At 43.1% G+C, this 19162-nt stretch overlaps 2 protein-coding genes across 2 annotated transcripts; one reads left to right on the forward strand and one right to left on the reverse strand.

Moving 5' to 3' along the window:
- Positions 1-338: 338 nt before the first annotated feature.
- On the reverse strand, positions 339-9466 carry LOC118771162. Its single transcript, XM_036519065.1, has 9 exons — positions 9116-9466; positions 5409-5537; positions 4450-4553; positions 3778-3806; positions 3096-3141; positions 2495-2629; positions 1823-1923; positions 1388-1656; positions 339-342 (listed from the first exon to the last, which is right to left on the reverse strand). The coding sequence occupies exons 3-9, from the start codon at positions 4544-4546 to the stop codon at positions 339-341; spliced, it is 681 nt and encodes a 226-aa protein (XP_036374958.1). The 5' UTR covers positions 4547-4553; positions 5409-5537; positions 9116-9466.
- Positions 7779-14430, forward strand: oaz1a (ornithine decarboxylase antizyme 1a). The gene is given in 6 exon segments (XM_036522198.1): positions 7779-7967; positions 12289-12346; positions 12348-12434; positions 12967-13142; positions 13471-13556; positions 13649-14430. Coding segments are annotated over 6 exon segments (657 nt in total). The 5' UTR covers positions 7779-7848; the 3' UTR covers positions 13780-14430.
- Positions 14431-19162: the final 4732 nt, after the last annotated feature.

Here is a 19162-nt window from a genome sequence, read left to right on the forward strand (position 1 = left end):
CACAGACTAATGGGAAAATTGACATCCTTCATTTGATCGACTATTGTTTTTTAGTGAGAATTTATAAAATGAGATGAGAAATCTCTCTTTCCCGGTTTGCTGATTAACAGTTTTAACAGCACATTGTTAATGTAGAACCTATGGGTATTGTAGGGGTAAACTCTTGTAATATTAATACACCAATTTTGAAATTTCAAGTATTTAGACTGACATATATCTAAAATACTGAGCCAATCTCCAGTAATATTTCTGTTAGTAATATAAGCTGCAGAAACATTTAGATTTTTTCATAACAACCCCTGCAGTTCTGCAGAAACACTAAAGCAAGGTGAATGCAATCATCTGATCCACGTGGACACAGCCGGCACACAACGGCTATTTTCACTATAAGTGAGACAATGCATCAAAGTGAAGTGGTCGCCGATTGGAGGATAGGCGCTACCTCACTGACATTATCTGAAAAGCTCAAAGGGTGCCTGAGAGCAGTGAGATTAGTGCCCATGAGATCTTAAAGGACTGGATAGATAGCGGAAACATGGTAATAGCTCCACATTCTGTAACTTTCTAGTTGGGTAGGTGGAGTTTCTGCCATATTGTTTACACCCTATATAGTCATTTCTGATCTGTGAGGAGAAAATCAGGAAGGCTTTAGTTGATATTTCTGGATTGGGCTCTAGTTTTACTACTTCTGCTAGGAGATATTTACACTCATAATTTAATACATGTAAAAATATATCAAATATATGTATGTGACACACTTGGCAATCTTATTTACCTCTGAAAGTACATCATTTTACAGTGTATTTGTGATTCATGATCTCATATTCTGTAGTGTTCACCATGAAATTATACTATTTTTTGAGTTTCTGAATTCTGACTTTTTGTCCTTATACATACAAGTTACATTAATGTGGACATAAACAGGTGAACAAGCCCTCCATTTCTGAATAGTAAAGAAACTAACATTCAGGTCACATGTCTGTTCACCACCTCATTATATAAGTGAGTAAGAGATCCGAAGAGGATGTAGTTTTGCTCATTAGTTACTGTTGAGCCTCATATATTGACGAAAGTGGTGACTGACCTTATTGAAACAAAATAGGCAAATAGGCAAAAGGGGTCAGAGGATTATTTCTCTCCTAATGCTAATTTGACAGCACTGACTGAACTTCAAAAACTTGGGAAGAGATGCATCTGAGAATTTGGCCTTTGCTGTTAGGGTCAGATGACCAGTCTTGGTACCTTTTAAACAAATACAAAAGCTTCCTTCTCATCTTGGGACTAACCCTGACGGCGCTCCCTTTTATGGATCTCCTCCTTCTCCCTCTTTCTCCTGGGTTTCTGCTCCTCTTCTTCTTCATCATCATCATTGTGCCTGGCTCTTAACAATTTCTCTTTCTCCCTCTTCCCTCCCACCCTCTCCTTAACCTTCTCCTCCTCACGCCTTTTGCTTCTCTCCTTATCTCTTTTCCCTGCTGTTGTATCTTCTTTTTCCTTCAGGAGTTGTTTTGCAGATTTCTCTCTGTGTTTGGCCCTCCCTAATTCCTTATGGACCTCTGAGATGTCATCATCACTACCATCGTCATCATCATCACCACTGTCATCCTTTGACCCCCAGCTCCACCAGAACAGACTGTCCCACAGAGAGCTCTCTGTCTGGAGGAGAGAAATAGGAAACATCCATGGGTCTACATAAGGTATTTGGACTTGGACATTTATCTAAGTTTTAGTCTTCTTTGTTTCTTGTTTGTTGTTTAGAGTGGTATATTCCAGACAATCCGACTGAGAGACAAACAGACAGGGTAGGCCTAGGTTTTAGTACCTGCTCTGGTGAGCCGTCTTGCTGTAGACCAGTAGCTGTTAAAGCCAGGTCCTCCATGGGCTCCTCTCCTTCCTCAGTGCCCCAGAATGCCCCCAGTGTTTCTAAAAGACAGGGAGCATGGCATGAGGCATGCCAGAGCCTTAGTGTATGAGAGCCTGCGAATGTGTGTGCTGAAGCATTATGCATATGTGTGGCCCTGAGAGTTTGAGGCCCCCTCGCAGGATTTGTTCAATTGTAGTCACTGTGTGCATTTCTCTTCTGTGTGTGTCAGTGAGTCAGCGCATTATGACAAATGTTAAGGGAACAGAATAACATATGTTGGCTTTTTTAGTGTTAGAATGTTCATTCGGTAAATATTTGTAAGGCTCAAATGATAAGAGAGCAGCTTTCTGCTGTATGCACATAAGATATATAATAATCTCTGAAAATGTGTTGCATGTATGCTAGACACCTTAATGAAAAGTTTATCTTATACTGTCATACCAATCTAGAGGTCTCAAGTATAGTTTATTCATAAAAGTTCTCTTAAAATAATGTCAAAAACAGCATTGCATTCAAACCGGCCATTCATACTTTCATATAAACTGTGACTTAAATTTGTGGGAAACATGCATTCTCAGAGAATGATCATATTTAATGTATGCCCTGTCAGTATTGTGTGTGATCACTCACCATTCAGACTGTTGACTCCAGAACTGATCACGATAATGATGACTGCCACCAACAAACATCGGTTCAGTGTAACCCCCTCCCATGGGTTTTCTTCATCGCTCAGTTCTTGGGTGGACAACACAGGAGGTGATGGCACTGCAGCATGGGAAAAGGCAGAGGGTACACTTGTGCTTCAAGATGTGAACACAGATACAAATACACTTGAAGAAACACAATCATACATGTAACACAGACACATCCACACTGTGCACAAACAAGGCATAAATAGAACACGTACACAGAAACCTGGAAGGAGAGACAACACGCAGAGTCAGGCAAATAAGTGAAAACACACAAGCGCAAACTTGTCGGGTGTCAACTGGAATTTGAGGAAAAAAATAAACGAAGGCAAGTAGGTCTTCGTTAAAGGTGTGTGATTGACAAGTGATTGTATTGATATAAAAGGAATACTTGTAAACTTAACTATATACTTGTATATGGTGATGAACGCAGCTCATTGTGGCACAATATACGGATTAATGCTCATGCAGCATAACTGACAGGTGGACACAAGGTTCTATATGGCCATTGAAGAATTGAGGAAGAAGAGAAAGAGACACACAGGGTCTGGGTGTTTCCCTTGGGACTCCCCGGGGGCTCGGCGGGGCCTGCCAGGACAGATGAGGAGATCATGGTTGCTGAATTGCAAAGAAGGATTTTTCACATTCTCAGTGCTAATGGAAACAGGAACATGTCACGCATGTGCCTTGGTGAATGACCGAATGTGTGAACAAACCCTTGAATATCAAGAAAACAAGAATGAAAACTGCAAAGTAAAATTATTCCTTGAGCTTTCTTGTGACATTGAGTTTATACAACAAAATATATGCACAGCCAACATGGTCAGCACTGTTTGCTGATTACTGTATTGGTTCAAATGAGCGGCAGTATCTCTGACACACGTATTCATAGATAAGAGTGTTCTTATATGCCTTCACTAAGAATTGCTTGATAAGTGCAATCAGGGTCCATAAAATTCCACCTGACAGTTCTGGGTTGAGGTCAAAGTCAACACAGTTGCTTCACTGTTATTCTATTATCTTCATTATATTACATTATTTGGGGTCTGTTAGAAGAAATGGCTATTGTAGCTTACAATGATTAAAAGCTTAAGTTAAGTAAGGACCTGTAAAGATAACCTGATTATTGTACAGTCAAGTGAGTCTAGGTCTGAAGGCATTGCTGTTCTTTACATCACATCACTGCCATCTTGACAAAACTGGAACTAAAAGGCTAAAACTCACCTCTTTCTTTCTCTTGGAAGAGAGGGCATCTGGAAAGGAAGACGTAAACTTTAGTCTGGCCTGTCACAGGGTGGAGGGAGATGGCTGTATGAAACTTTAAATTAAATTTGATCATCATTTTTGTTAGTGGTTGTGTAGCATACAGGGCTTGAAACTAGAAGTTTGAAGGACCCAGGTGGGGCACTGTTGGTCTACCTTGAGCAAGACACTAAATAGGATACAAGATACTATTCTGTGAACAAAATCTGTTCAGATATCAATTGATAATATGTCAAAACTATGCTATATACGCTATATTGTATATCAGCCAAGCAAGTATACGATGTAACGCTAGGTTGGGACTGGTCATATTTCACTTGACAAGGTGTCCTATTATAGAAATAATTGGACATATTTTCTAGCCTGCATATGAATGAGACAATTCCGAGCCTGCATATGATCCATGGCAGAACCTACATCAGTAGGTTTTACAGTACAGCTCAGCTATTGGGGAGAGATATCACAGAAGGATTATATCAATATTAGTATTTTGTCTTTTTTCCTTATGGGGCCATCTTAGCTCAAAGCAGCAAATTGCAGGTGTCTGGTTACAATCAATGTAACAAGTTGAATTTTAATTGGGACACTTTGCGTGCTGTGCTTTAGGTAACAGTTGCTTTGGCAACACGGTACCTGCCCTGCGGAGCTGTCTGACAGGTTTGGGAGGGGGTTCTTCTTTTAGCTGCACCCCAAGTTCACCCTCAAATATCTCAAATGTGTTCTCCTCCATCCCAGCACTGAGAGAGGGGGATGGTGGGAGTGAGAGGGGAAAAAAAAAGTAAAATGACATGAGTATAGAAGAGGTGTGTGAAAAACAATGTAATAAAAATATATATTTATCCATTTGTACAGTACAATGCATTTTCATTTATTTGTACAATCAATATTTGCTTTTACATTTAAGCTTCCTTAGTAATCTCTGAAGTTAGGCTCTGACCAGTGCTGCCAGTGTTCCATCAACATGACACATATACAGTGTTTCTGTACCCTGTCTAGACGTGACTCCACTTTGTGCCATTTACCTCACCTTGATGAATGCATTGCAATTACGATAGCAAATGTAATAAAGCAAGTCATACTGTGCCATGCAACAGATATTACATGCGAATGACTTTCCTACCTGACATATTTCCTACAATAAATGAGCTACCTACACTTCAAATGAAATGCCATTAAGCTTAAAATCGAAAGCGAAAAAAGACCCATTGTCTTATGTCCTTTGTTCTCAAGTAAATGATAGTGGTGTGCATGGTAATAATAGTAGTTCAATCACATATATAATTTAATAATAGTAGTTCAATCACATATATAATTTAAACTCCTTTGCAACATAATTATCATTTGATTGTTTTCTCACACAGGCTGGGGCAGTGGGCATGACCGCTCTGATTAAAGTATATGAGGCACAGACTAATATTACAACAGCTCCTAAAATGGGTATCAGGCTGGATCAAATGAGCAAGACAAACTGAGCGAATTAAATCGAAATCCAATCGCTCATTTCAGCATTATGACCAAGCCAGTACTGTGAGAATTCCATACATAAAGAGAGTTTAGGTCTAACCCTGGATCCATGACATAAGGAGGCTTACCTGAATCAACCTTTGCCGTCCCAAGGAGAGTTTTCAGCAGCGGTGACCCGAATATGAGATCAGAGAGTGTCCGCAGTCCTGTCTCACACCCCCTCCCCAACCCTACCATTGCCTGACGGGCAAGCACAGCTGTGGAGGGATTAAAGAAACATAAAACACTCCCTGAAATGTAATTCAGACAGGCTGTTAATTCCACATGGCATTCAACTGACACAAACTGGCAAGGCAAGAGTTAATCCTGTCACTTGTTCCTTGCCTGAAAGGTCTTGTATTCTACGTTTTATCTGATTTTGAATGCAAGTAAAATAGCCCATATAGAGGGAGAGGGAATAATCAGAGCTGGGATTATAAAATTAATTTTGAAAGAAATTACAGGTGTGAATTTTAGAAATACACTATCAAAATAAAAAGAACATTTATCTGGATCGAATATGGCTTATATGAATAAAATGCTGTATTCCAAGCCTGTTGAGGTGAAATTGTATTGCTAATGGGAAGAAGTGATATAACATCATTATTAGGGTACTTGGTAGAGACACTGCAACCCAAATTTGTAACTTCCCCTGAGCAAATATTAGATAGAACAAACTGTCCTGCCTGGATTGACTTCCCAGAAATACACTCCAGAGAACTCTGATGTCTCCTGGGGATGCAGTTCACCCAGGCTGACATTGATGGCTAGCAGCCATCAGTAACATCCATAGACGGGGCGAAAGACATGACTTGAATATGGTATAAAGACACAGAATGGATTTACCAAGCTGACTGGACCAGTAACCAGCACTTTAGAGGAGCTGGAGCAGATGTGCCAACACACAGTCACCAAACCTGTTGTATCAACAATGGGGACACAAAGTGCTCCAGACTCCGCAGTCTCAACAACAGGGTGAGATACTCTGACATTAAGAGCAAACACCTTTCACAAACCAAAAGATGGAGAAGCCGGATAAACCAGTGCAACAGAAAAGTATGACATCTGACAGGGATTTCCCAAAAATCCAAGAACTTGGAGTGCTTTAAATGGTAGACCCCTTTGAGGTGCCGTTTAAATATTGATCAAAAATGATGATCAAAAAATGCCCCAAGATGCTTCACTGTCCTCCAAATGGAGACTTGGGAGTGGCAAAGGCAGGGGTATCGTTCCTATATGGGAAGGCCACATCAGTGAAATAACACAGCAAGCCAGGCTAAAAATGACCACAGAGGGAACAAGCGGTAACATAACGTCATTGGTAATACAGGAGTGTGTGCAGAAAATACACATGTGCCACAATGTAAAATAATTAACATCCGTTTAAATGTGAAAATCAAATGTGATTCTTTGCAATAATATTGTAGTGTACTTGGAAATACCAGTTTTGGAACAGAGACCAGAAAGCTCTTTTACATTACCTTTATTGCCATTATCTCAAAGTCATACATACGCTGAAATTTGTATTTTAAGAAATGACTGTTTGCCAGAGTTAACAGATTTCAACAAGATGTGTTTTTTAATCCACACAGTGTTATAGTTTTTGGCCTGGTTTTTAGTAAACTCTCTCTATTGTGCTGTCAAGTGAGATTTAGGTTTGGTATTATACCCCTGAGGGAAAAGGCTTTATGCTTGTCTGTATTTGCAGGTATGTATATACAAGCATATACATGTTGCTGCTGAAGATCCGGTAAGACAGAAGAAGAAGAAGGCATATTTCACTTTATTTTGCTGATGTTAATACTATTGACTTAAAAGATGCTATTATGCAGCTATTTCTGTGCACATGTGAGTCAATGTATAAACTTTTAAGAACTGTTGCCTGTGTCAGTATGTTCTGGGAGCAATTTCATGTGTGTGTGACTGTTGTAAGTACAGTATGTGGACAGACTCCTGGAGGATTCACTACTCAGTGAGTGACTGTTTGTTGTGGAAGTTGTGCCTCTCACTGAGTAAGCCACTTATATAGAATGCAGTCTATGCCTTTCTCCATACGCAGTAAATCAGGCTTTGAATGACCTCTTTGGTGATATATTTGATAAAGAAGTACAAAAACCAATAGGCCCAGGTGACCTGGGGGTGGAGGTTTTCATTCACATACATTAATGAGTACAAGCCACTTAGGTATAATACTATAATAAGTAAAAGTTTACCACTTACAACGGACAGTGCCGTTGTTATAACATAACGTCTGTTTCTCCTGTACACAGCCCACATAAATAAATATAGAAAACATGCCCTCCGTGGCTACCTTTTTCATTGCTGCGCGATGGGTTCTTGTGATTGGTGTACACATCCCATGTGACATTTGTAGATTAATCAGGGAGAGCTGCAACGTAATTTTACTGCGTGCTACGTTGCTCAGAGACCCACCCACCGCATAAAACCCCTCGGCCTAATTGTTGTCAATCCATTTTGCCGAAGAAGTAAGGAGGTGGTGAAAGACCTGTGGGAGAGGACATAGGCCGGATGGTTAAATCCAACCTACAGACGATCCTAAATAGCCACTGTTTTGTAAGAGAAAAGGAAAGAAACATACCCAAAATGCCAGTTATCGACATGACCAGTAATATGACCGAAAGTAAAAGGTAAGGAAAAAAATATTGGCTAACAATGGCCTTGTAATGGCAATTGAACTACGTTAGCTAGACAGCTAGCTAGAAATACTGCTGATGCTGACAATAACATAGCTAGCTAGGCAGCTATCCTTCCAACTTTTTCACCAGCAGTCGGTGTATAGTATGGACGCCTAACTAGTTAGCTAGCTGACAGATGTAACGTTACGCATTGTCAAACTATCCAGCTTGCAAATGTCGACGGCTCGTGGCTATTGTGGCGTGCTAACAAGCTACTTCGGTTAACCAAAGGCAAACTATAAGCTAGCTAAATGGAGAGTGTATTAGCTTGGTAGCTAGCATGTCTGTCGAGATAGGGTAGATACTGAGAAGCTAGCCAATCGGTTTTTCTGCTTGCTAGCAAACGCTAGTCATATAATAGGAGAAGGGCCGCTAGCTGTTGAACGATAATTCATTACATTTGTGTAGCCAGCTAGCCATCGTTCGCTCACTTACATAATTGTTAGCTAGCTAGTATTTGGTTTATCTCTCACTTATTGATGAGCCTGTTAACTTGGGTGGCTCGCTAACCTAGCTGATTTGTTTGTTCACGCTAGGCTAGCTAGTTGCTTCGCTTGATGAATCGAACATTCTCGATGTTCAAGTAGCCAACAGGCCACTACGGTGTGACAGCTACCTGTCGTAACGTCATCTTAAGTCCATAAGATTAGACAGTTTAGTTATTTATCTAAATGTCGGACCTTAACTGTCATCGTAATGTAATTAACGCTGAACACCTAGCCAGTGTTAAAGATGAAGGATTATCTAGTTTGCTAGCTCAGGCTCCAGGCCTAATCGACAGCCGTAAATAGCTATAGCTAACATTAGCACGTTAGATAAGACTTTAGCTAACCACTGGGTAGCTAGACCTTTACAACCCAGGTATTGAAACATGGTTGCTTGGTAGGTTTGGCGACTAAAATATTTTATACGGTTTACAATTAATATTCTGTTTGGTTTAATTTGATTGAGGGTTTTTAGGTAAGTGAGCGTTACATAATTGACTGTGGGTCTGCCCTGGTTGTGATAACTGCCATAGTGACGACAATGCTGATGACACTTGATTCTTTCTTGTGGAGCAGCTAGTTAGATGTCTTGTCTTGGGGATGATTAAACATTACCTGGAGAGTTGGATGGGGTTTGTGAACGTCGACCAAGTCCAAGAGTCCAGCATAAACTCGATGAATGTTTCAGTTCCCTCTCCCCCCAAGAGCAAAGGTATACAGAGGTTTCAGATGTCCAGCCCGTGGAACTGAACTTGGCAGTGTAAGCCAGAGCTAATTCGTTGTTTAGATTTGTTAAAACTGAGCTTTCAGCAACGCTTATGTCCACGTGATGATGTCCACGTGATGATGACATGGAGGGCTTTTAGTCACCGTCGTGTCACCACAGGCAGGGTAGTTTGGATTTTGCGTTCAGGGTGCATTTCGAAATATGTAGAAATTCCAGAACCGATACATGCTAATACCCACGTACGCAATGGTTTTCCTGAGAGGCAGTAGGATGGGTTGGACAGAAAGGGCAAAGATCCCTGCTGTGATTTTGCTTTGATACTTTAAAAATGTTGTATTATATTAATCTAAGACTTGTATTTTGCCAAAATGTAGCACATTGAATTGTTGCTGCAAGAAAAAAATCTATCACATACCAAGTTCAGTGCTACAGACAAAATCTACAGCACTTACTCATTCAGTGTGTGCACTGAATATCAGGCATCTGGAAATATCCAGGCATGGTTTTTGTATTGCTGGAATGTTCTCTGAAAGCCTCTGTATTTATACATTTTCTCAAAGCAGTTACTGACAGTTGTTTGCTGTGTAGGTGTTGTGTGGAGCAGATGGTATTGCTGCCTTTCTTGCACTCTCAGTTTGATTGTACATAGGCAATACCAGATAGTGTTATTCAGGATGGGGTGGGATTTTTTTTCAGCAGTAGTTTCCTCTTACAGACAGCATTAAAGGTAATGTTTGCTGCAGTCTTATGTAAATGTGATTTGTTTGATGGGAAGAGGATCAAAGCTGTTATGCAATAGAAGCCTCACACCCTGTCCCCCCCCGTGTGCTCAGACCAGCTGTCATTGGCTGAACTTCTGCTGTGTGTTGTGTGCAGTTATCATGCACCATAGTACACGGGGAATTTCCGCCATGTTGTGAATGGCAGGAAGACGTCTTTGCGTAGTTCCAGTCGGGATGTGGTGGAGGAGCAGACCTGACTCTGCCCTCACGCCTCTCCTCCACATACAGCACCAGTGTGTCATTTACGCACACCAGCAACCATGAGGAATGGCACCACAGATGAGCAGAGGATTGCGAACCTGTTCTCCTGTTGGGAGCGCAGTGATTTTGCTCATTTGCTTTCCACAGGATTAGCTAAGCGCAAGACAGATGGGGTGCCGCTGAATTCGTTCGGCTCTTTGACAAGCTTATCGTTTGGCATTCTCTCTCAGGCTGTGTTGCTAAGATAGTGGTGTGGTGGTCAGATCACTATAGCGATGATGATCTCTTTCTTGCGGGTATCAAACACAAAGAGGCCATGCATAAAGAAACACTGGTGTAAACTGACTTGGTGTATGCAATGTGAAACTGTACTGTTAAAATTCTTACGCTACAGTTTTCCCTTTTTGGGCTACAGTAGTACTGAACCTATGTCACTGCCCTGTCTATTCCAGTATTAAATCTGAAGCTTGAAATAAAAGACCTACAGTTATATGTGTGATTATATGTGAGATCTGTTCTGCTCTTTTCGTCAGAGTAAATGCAGGCATTATGCTGCTCTTGGGATCTGATTGTGGGTAGTGGCAGATTAAATGTATGAATGCACACTAGGTTAATAAGCCGCTGGTGCTGCTTCATGTTGACAGTGTAGCTGCAGTATGTTCGCATTCTTTTTCTGTGAGACCGCATACCTTTTTCAGCAACCGCATACAGAAGTGCATTGTCTATATTGACCTGTGGTCACAATACATTGTATGCAGATGAACTTTATGCATTTCTGCATTCTGTTTCTACTCAGTGTGATCACCTTTAAAATTGCATACTACCTGTGCGCTATTTTCTTATCTGACATTGACTTGCGCTATGCATTTTGAGTTTAGTTTGAAATTAGTCTTGCTTGTAATTTTAAGAGAGGCTAATCTCTTGGGCTTAAATGTTGTACATATTCCCTAATTATGCACCTGACAGTTGATTTGGATCGAAGTCAGATTAATCTGTCAATCTTGCAGGCAGAATGAGAACAGTGTAAATTTCTGACCATACTTTTGGCTGTCTACATATTGTCAGTCAGTCCTCTGGAACAAGGTTAGTTTTACTGTGCCTTAACTGTTAGGCATTCACCCCAGTTCAGGAAGCAGTTATTTCCTCTTTTTATCAGGGCTGTGTTTTTGAGTTATGAACGTAGTATTAAAATGAGTGGGGAAATTTTTTTTGTTTTTTGCTGTTGATTTGATGTCGTCAGTGTGGGGGAGATGTTGCCAGTAACTGCACACATCACCCACATGCCTGCTGAGTGTACTCCACATTCATTGGGGAACTGTCAGCAGGTTCAACGGGGAATTGGTTGCCAAGGATGCAGATCTGAGTACAGAGGAGAGCGTTAGCAATGTTTCTGATGTATTAGTCACTCAAGTCTACTTTTAACTTGATCTGCCCTGATTAATAATTGTGCAGTTATTTTATGGGTATGGCCTATCTTTGGATGTTAGGATGTTATTGCCTGTCTGCATGGCTGATCTGAATGTAGTGCTTTTAAGGTGTAGTAGCTTTTCCAGAGTGTGATTTGCCACAGCCTCCTGGGTTATAAAATGGGAGAAGACAGGGGAAAAGTGGCAGACACTGAGTTTCTCCCTCAAGCAGATTCTTCCTCTCCCCTTTTCGGCATCATGCCACGATAAACCTGGCTGATCAAAAGTTAGGCACATTCCTGTTTAGCTCTACATGCTGCCCCACCAAAAGCCCTCATGACCTGGGAGTAGCAGCAGCTCAGGGAGGTGATGGTGCAGAAGTGGCTGTCCACCCACGCCTCATCAGAAACCATCAGCATTCTATGGACAGTCATGGAAATGTCAGTGTTTGCGATTCTCACACAGCGTGTCTGTCCCTTTTCCTGAAACCTGTTCTGCCTGAAAGCCTGAGTGCCAGGAAGAGATGTGTGCCGTAGTGCTAGGTGCATTATATACTGTAGGCAAACTGATGAGCCTACTTGAGCTGAATCTTAATTAAACTGTAATTAATTAAACCTTATGTTAAAATGGTGGCTGGAGTGCAGGCTTTCAATGCAGCGTCTCTCTCCACAGTCCTTGTCGGTGTTCCCGGTGTTGCAGTAACCTGTGTCCGGGGCCTCGGTGGTGCTCCTGATGCCCCTCTCCCACCCCTGAAGATCCCAGGTGGGCGAGGGAATGACCAGAGGGATCACAATCTTTCAGCTAAACTCTTCCACTCAGTGAGTTTCACTTTTTATCTCCCTTCATGCTCACCGTTGTGGATATTTTTACTGTAGTCCAGGATCACATGACTAACAACTTGAGTTACATTACATTACATTGTCATTTAGCAGATGCTGTTATCCAAAGCGACTTGCACAGGTTACAGTTTTTACATGTTATCCATTTATACAACTGTATTAAGGCACCAAGACTACAGCAGCAGTCCTGCTGCAGGAAAGCAGACCAGCAACTTTTTGGTTAAAAGCCCTGCTCCTTAACACTATGCTACACTTGCCATTCTCCACCCCAGTTCTTGTGCATTTTGCATTATGGGGGTGGGCTAGAATAACAGCACTGTAGTAGACTGTTGTCCTTGACAGTGGGTATTTTTTATAAATATGTTTGGTGTAAGTGTTGAAGTCAAGCAGCTTTGGACCTGTGCACAAATCTGCAGGACTGAACTTGTACTCGACCAGTCGTCCTAAGCGTTTTCAGAGTTTGTAGCCATGGAGTCTGCCGTGTGTTGACAGGCTGTTTGTGCTTCTGCAGGACGCTAGGCTGCAGGTTCTCGAGGAGCCCCCCCCCTCAGCAGGCCGAGTACGATTCCTGCACTTTGAGCCTCGCAGAGTGGAGGGCAAGCGCTGCACCTGGAGGGGGGCCCTGAAGGGGGGCAACCTGTACATCGAGATACCCCCCGGAGCCCTGCCTGAGGGAAGCAAGGACGGGTGAGCTCAGCCACGCTTCACGCTGCCCTATGATGGGGTGCACGTAACCAACACGACAAGAGTTTCATAATTTTGGAATGTCACGTTAAAGAATGAATACGGGATTAACCTTTGTACAATGAGGCCAGTTGGCGATTGCCGTTGTGAGAGAAGCTCTAAACTTGGTTTAGTAATTTCACTTACAGCTGACTGATTTCCAGGGCCTGATGAATATTTTACAGATGACAGTAGAAATCATTTTCCAATATTAACTTTACGTCATTGTACCACATCGTATTGACCCTCTCTCTGAAACACTGACTATCCAACCTGCCCTGCCTCTTTCCAGTTTTGCCCTCCTGCTGGAGTTTGCAGAGGAGCAGCTGCAGGTAGATCACGTCTTCATCTGCTTCCACAAGAACCGCGATGACAGAGGTATGTGTGTCTGCGCCCCTCCCTCCCTTTCCCCTGCCCCTCTGGGCGTCCCCAGCGCAGGGCCCCGCCTCACGCTCCCGTCTCCCCCACAGCATCGTTGCTGCGGACGTTCAGTTTCCTGGGCTTTGAGATTGTGAGACCAGGCCATCCCCTTGTCCCTCCTCGCCCCGATGCTTTCTTCATGGCCTACACGATAGAGAGAGACTCCTCCGACGACGAATAACGCTGATGGAACACTTACGCCCGCACACCCAAGCTATCCTTCTCACTTTCAGTTTCTGTAAAACTCAGCATTGTGGATGATTGTTTGAATTTGTTTTTCCTGTACTACCATTAAAAATGTGCTGTATTAGAATGCCATCTGCTCTTAATATAACCTGAAAAGGCAAGGAACAATGCCTGTGGGAGACCCCGGGCACCTAGCCTCATTGCTCGGGTAGAAATTTGAATAAATTTGTTTTGTGCTGACTTAGATTCACCTTTGTCCTCAATCCAACAGCTACTGATCATCCCTAGGATGTAATATTTATGGGTATAATTCCCATGCAGAATTAAAAACATTCTTGTGTAATTAGTTTTGTTTTCATGGCTGTTTTGTTGATTTTTATTGTTGGTATTGATTTTAAAAAGTGTGCATGAATCTGAATTTTAGACGTGTTTTGTTTCACTGGACTGAGATCTGCATGTTGTAACAGTGCGCAAAATAAAACTGCTCACCTTAACATGTGGTCCTTTTTGATCTTTGAAGAAAGAATTAATGTTTGTGTTGAGTACCCCAGAGTACATTGCTGGGAAGATGAATTCAGCCAATTTATACTGATAGAATTGAATGCAAGTATGTAAACGCAAATCATGTTGTTATAAACAATTTATTAGGTTTTATAGGGGAAGAACAAGCTAGTGCAAGTTTGACATACACTGTTGTCTTTAGCTTAAGGAAATGCATTGAAGTTAGACATCAAAGTGCTTCTTGCTGGTCTTTTCTTGTCCCACTGTTGTCCATCAAAGTACAACTAATCAGTAGTATATACATTTCACACAGTAATTGTGGGGTGTTGTGGGAAAAGTCACCTACAAGATGTAGTCAGTGGGAGGGATTTATTCAAATGACATTCAGTCCCTTAAAGAACAGGCAATCACATTTTCAATGCTTCCATCAACAGGTGAGTGAAAAAGTGATCTGAACTTGCACAATTCATAATTTTGAATGAAACCGGTTTATCATTGCTTTCTGGGTTACCCCGTATCAGTATATACTGAAATGTAATGAAAAAGTAAGCACTTGTAGCGGCAAAGAATTGTTTGCAAAGTTTGATTATGTAGAATAAAACCACTCTTTGATACGATTGTCATTTTCATATATCATGTATAAAATATTACAGTGTAGTAGTATGCAAGCTTCTACACCGGATGTTCAACTTGAACAGATGTGCTACATGCTGGTATTGTCATAGCTGACCTTAGGCTTGCAAATCTTCTCATTGGTGTTCTCACTGAGGTCTGACTTTGGCATTGGAAGACAGGATGCAAGATTGCTGAGTGATACAATTAAACTGAGTGTGAACCAACAAAAATGTGAATTTGATTAAATTGTTCTAGAGGACTACGTATGGAGTTTGAAATAAAGCAGTGGTTAAGAATCAGGGTGAAGTCCTCTGTAGTCTTAATTTTTAACAGCAGTAGACATATAATTGTGCGATCCTGGCAGGCTCAGGAGGGTGGCGATCTTGAGCACGGCGTCAGGGTCCGCGGTGGAGAGGTATTGCAGGCACAGAAAGTCCTCCCAGTCTAAACTGCAGCGATCATCGGACAGACCTCGCTCTGCTAGCTTCAGCACCAGCAGTGAACGCTTCACTGACAGCCAGTTGTGCAACAAAAAGGGCCCAGGCTGATTCTGCTGGAATAGCTCGGCCCGCGGGCCCCAGAGCAGGGCCTGCAGGATTCCCACTACATCTGCAATTTGTAGCCCGCTGTCTTTGCTCAGGAGCAATGAGGCCAGATAGAACAGCCCGTGGGAATAGGGGGAGCCCTGCGAGGTCTCAGGGGAAGCTGTGCGATCTTTGGGGATGAGGTTCTCTGGGAAATGCAAGCAGCGTCGTATGAGAAACCCAAGCTGGAGCTGTTCAGACGGGGTGCTCTGACCTTGTGCAGACAGAGGCTGGAATGTGGTTATCACTGCCCGTGGGGTTCCCAGTTTCTTCCATGATTTCTGTACCCACCCACTCTCTCCCTCTCCGGGCTCTTCTTCGATTCTTCTAGCACCGGCCCCCCTCTCTGACTGCTCCCTCTCTGCTCTGTCTGATGTGCCTGCCTCACCTGCTTCGTCTCTCCTTCCTCCCGTGTCCTCTGACCACACGAGCATGACAGTCTGCGGCCGCAGCTCCGTGCAGGTGGCTGCGTGCCTGCGCAGGTGTTGCAGGCCCTGAGCCAACTGAAGCAGCAGAAGACTCAGCCGTCTCTCATACAGTTGAGGCTGCGAGCAGTGGAGGGAGATTCCATCTTGCACAAAATCCTCCAATGTCCCCCAAGGTAGGTCTCTTTCTACATCCACCTCGCAGTCCCCTGACAACAGCGACAGAACTGTGCTACCCTTGCGGTCGCGTGACTCGCCTTGTGGTCTGGCTGGGTCAGCACTGCCATCGCATGGCGACTGTGGGGATGTCTCATCAGGCCCCGGGGATGCTGGACTGCTGATGGCGTCTCGGCTGTTCTCAGCGCTGGTGTCCCCATCTACCACTGCTGATCGAGGGAAATGCACAAGGACCTGCTGAATGTTGGTGTGGGGTGGCAGGGATTTTGAAAGAGCCAAGGTGGTGCTCACACTGTTTGGTTTGTAAACCTGTGGAGAAAAATACAGCTCAAATTACCACTCCCTCCACTCTCAGTGGTTACTTTGTTCTATCAAATGCAAGAATAATACCAAGCTTCTGTGTCCTCTGCATGCAAAGCTATAGAAAGGAAAAACTGAGCTGGTGCTCCATTACTGCATGATTGGGTAATCTCACCATGTTTATTCACAATTAACAGTCTCATCCCATTACACAAAAAATGTGACGCTGCAAAAGGCTGCAGAGCTTGACTCACTTTAAGAGAGCAGTCAGTTAAATTGCTCAGCCCCCAGTTGCAACACAGGAAGTGAGTGTCAAAAAAGTTTCTATGCAGGAAAAAGGGTTGCCATATAAGGGTACACCTCAAGTCTGTGGCTTGAGGCACAGTGTGGGAATGTGTTATTATCAGTCAAGCAGATGATTACTTTTGTGTGCTTTGTCTCATATATATATATATATATATATATATATATATGTTTATTGTGATTGTTCATGTACCACTGTGAACAGTGCTCTCACTGTATGTGTGTGTGCAGACTTGTGATACACTATATGGCCAAAAGTATGTGGACACCCCTCCTAATTATTGAGTTCAGGTGTTTCAGCCACACTGATTGTTAACAGGTGGATAAAATCAAGCACATAGCCATGCAATCACCATAGACAAACCTTGGAAGTAGAATGGGCTGTACTGGAGAGCTCATTGACTTTAAATGTGACACTGTCATAGGATGCCATCTTTGCCACAAGTCAGTTCACGAAATTTCTGCCCTGCTAGATCTGCCCCGGTCAACTGTAAGCGCTACTATTGTCAGCTGGAAGCGTCTAGGAGCAACAACAGCTCAGCCACAAAGCGGTAGACCATGCAAACTTACAGAACATGTGCTGAAGTGTGTAGCATGTAAAAACCGCCTATCCTCTGTTGAATCACTCACTACAGAGTTCCAAACTGTCTCTCGCTGCAACATCAGCACAGGAACTGTGTGTTGGGAGTTTCATGAAATGGGTTTCCATGGCTGAGCAGCTGCACACAAGCCCAACATCACTATGCACAATGCCAAGCGACGGCTGGAGGGGTGCAAAGCACGCTGCCACTGGACTCTGGAGCAGTGGAAATGTGTTCTCTGGAATGATGAATCACGCTTCACTATCTGGCAGTCTGATGGACAAATCTGGGTTTGGCAGATGCCAGGAGAGCGCTACCTACCGGAATGCACAGTGTTTACTGTAAAGTTTGGTGGAGGAGGGATAATGGTCTGGGGCTGTTTTGCAGGGTTTGGGCTAGGTCCCTTAATTCCAGTGAAAGGTAACATTAAGGCTCTTTTGCGTCACGGTCAAAGTGGCATGGTTGGTACCCCGTAGACCCGGGTTCAAGGCCGGGTGGGGTGACTGCTCTCGCCCTTCACTACAAATGGTGTCAGCTGTGGGATGGCTGGCTGCGAGGCTATCGGAGGTGTGCCCAGTGTGTGAGCCGTATGAGGGACCTCCTAATGCATTAATGTATACAAAGACATTATAGACAATTGTATGCTTCCAACTTTGTGGCAACAGTTTGGGGAAGGCCCTTTCCTGTTCCAGCATAACTGTGCTCCTGTGCACAAAGCGATGTCCATAAAGACATGGTTTGACGAGTTTGGTGTGGAGGAACTCCAGTGGCCTGCACAGAGCCCTGACCTCAACCCCATTGAACACCTTTGGGATGAATTAGAACGCCGATTGCGAGCCAGGCCCAACATCAGTGCCTGACCTTACAAATGCTCTTTTGGCTGAATGGGTACAAATTCCCACAGACACACTCCAAAATCTTGTGGAAAGAGTGGAGACTGTTATCGCTGCGGGGGGGGGGGGGGGGGGGGGGGGGGGACTCCATATTAATGCCCATGGTTTTGGAATGGGATGGTGTGATGGTCAGGTGTCCACATACTTTTGGCCATATAGTACATTTGTGTGTGAAGGGATATATGCACAGAGTGGAGTGAGAGTATATTTGGTAAACTGCAAGATCTACATTTAGAGGTTAAGTATTGCTTCTACTGTTCCCTCTTTAGTCATACACCATTCCAAGTAAAGCAAAAATTTATATGCTGAGATGAAGTCACTGAAAATAATACTGTATTATTAAATCACACACTGGATGGATACGTTTTGAAACAAAGCAGAGGTGGATTGAGAAATGCTGTGAAATGTAATTGTACAAGGTCATTATTCCTGTGTAATGTTAACATATGCAAAAATGTTACTTAGTTCGATTAAAAGATCAAATGCAATTTGGAACATCCGAAATTTACACCAAACCCTAAAGAAGAGCAGTTACCTACCTTGGCTGAGAATATCCTCCCGGGCAATTTTGGGCAACTAACAGTGTAGAAAACAACATCCCCTATCTGCTTGGACTGGTAACCCTCACATAGTTTGAAATCCAGAGGCTGAATTGATTCCATCTCCATTGTAGTCTCTGTTCCACAAAGAAACGTAGTTTCCATTTGCTGTGCAATTCTTTTCAGGAACAATAGGTGGCATTGTTGAATATCCAGACAGACTTGTTCCTGATCCTGGAAGTTCTTGAAAAAACAGGGGAGCTGAAAGTCGGGCGTATCAAACCTTAAAAGGGCTAGGGGTTTTGAAGGGAAAGTGCTCTCTACGACTGCCTTCTCCTCTTCCCTTTCTGTGCTGAGCTGGGGGTCTTTGATAGGGGCCAACATGTAAAGAGGGTTGCCATAGTTTTGATGACAGGAGGGCAGGGAGCAACGGGGGTACAGACAACCCCCTGGAAGGGAC

Source organism: Megalops cyprinoides, chromosome 2 (assembly GCF_013368585.1).
Source record: "Megalops cyprinoides isolate fMegCyp1 chromosome 2, fMegCyp1.pri, whole genome shotgun sequence".
Lineage (NCBI taxonomy): Eukaryota > Metazoa > Chordata > Actinopteri > Elopiformes > Megalopidae > Megalops > Megalops cyprinoides.

Bases quoted from the DNA above. Each gene is read 5' to 3' on its own strand.
- LOC118771162 (XM_036519065.1), bottom strand. From the start codon at position 4,546: ATGGAGGAGAACACATTTGAGATATTTGAGGGTGAACTTGGGGTGCAG. The intron at 3,142-3,777 runs GTGAGTTTTAGC...CTGTCCTGGCAG, and splicing joins CTTCCAAGAGAAAGAAAGAG to GCCCCGCCGAGCCCCCGGGG. The intron at 1,657-1,822 runs GTACTAAAACCT...TCTCTCCTCCAG, and splicing joins AAGACGGCTCACCAGAGCAG to ACAGAGAGCTCTCTGTGGGA.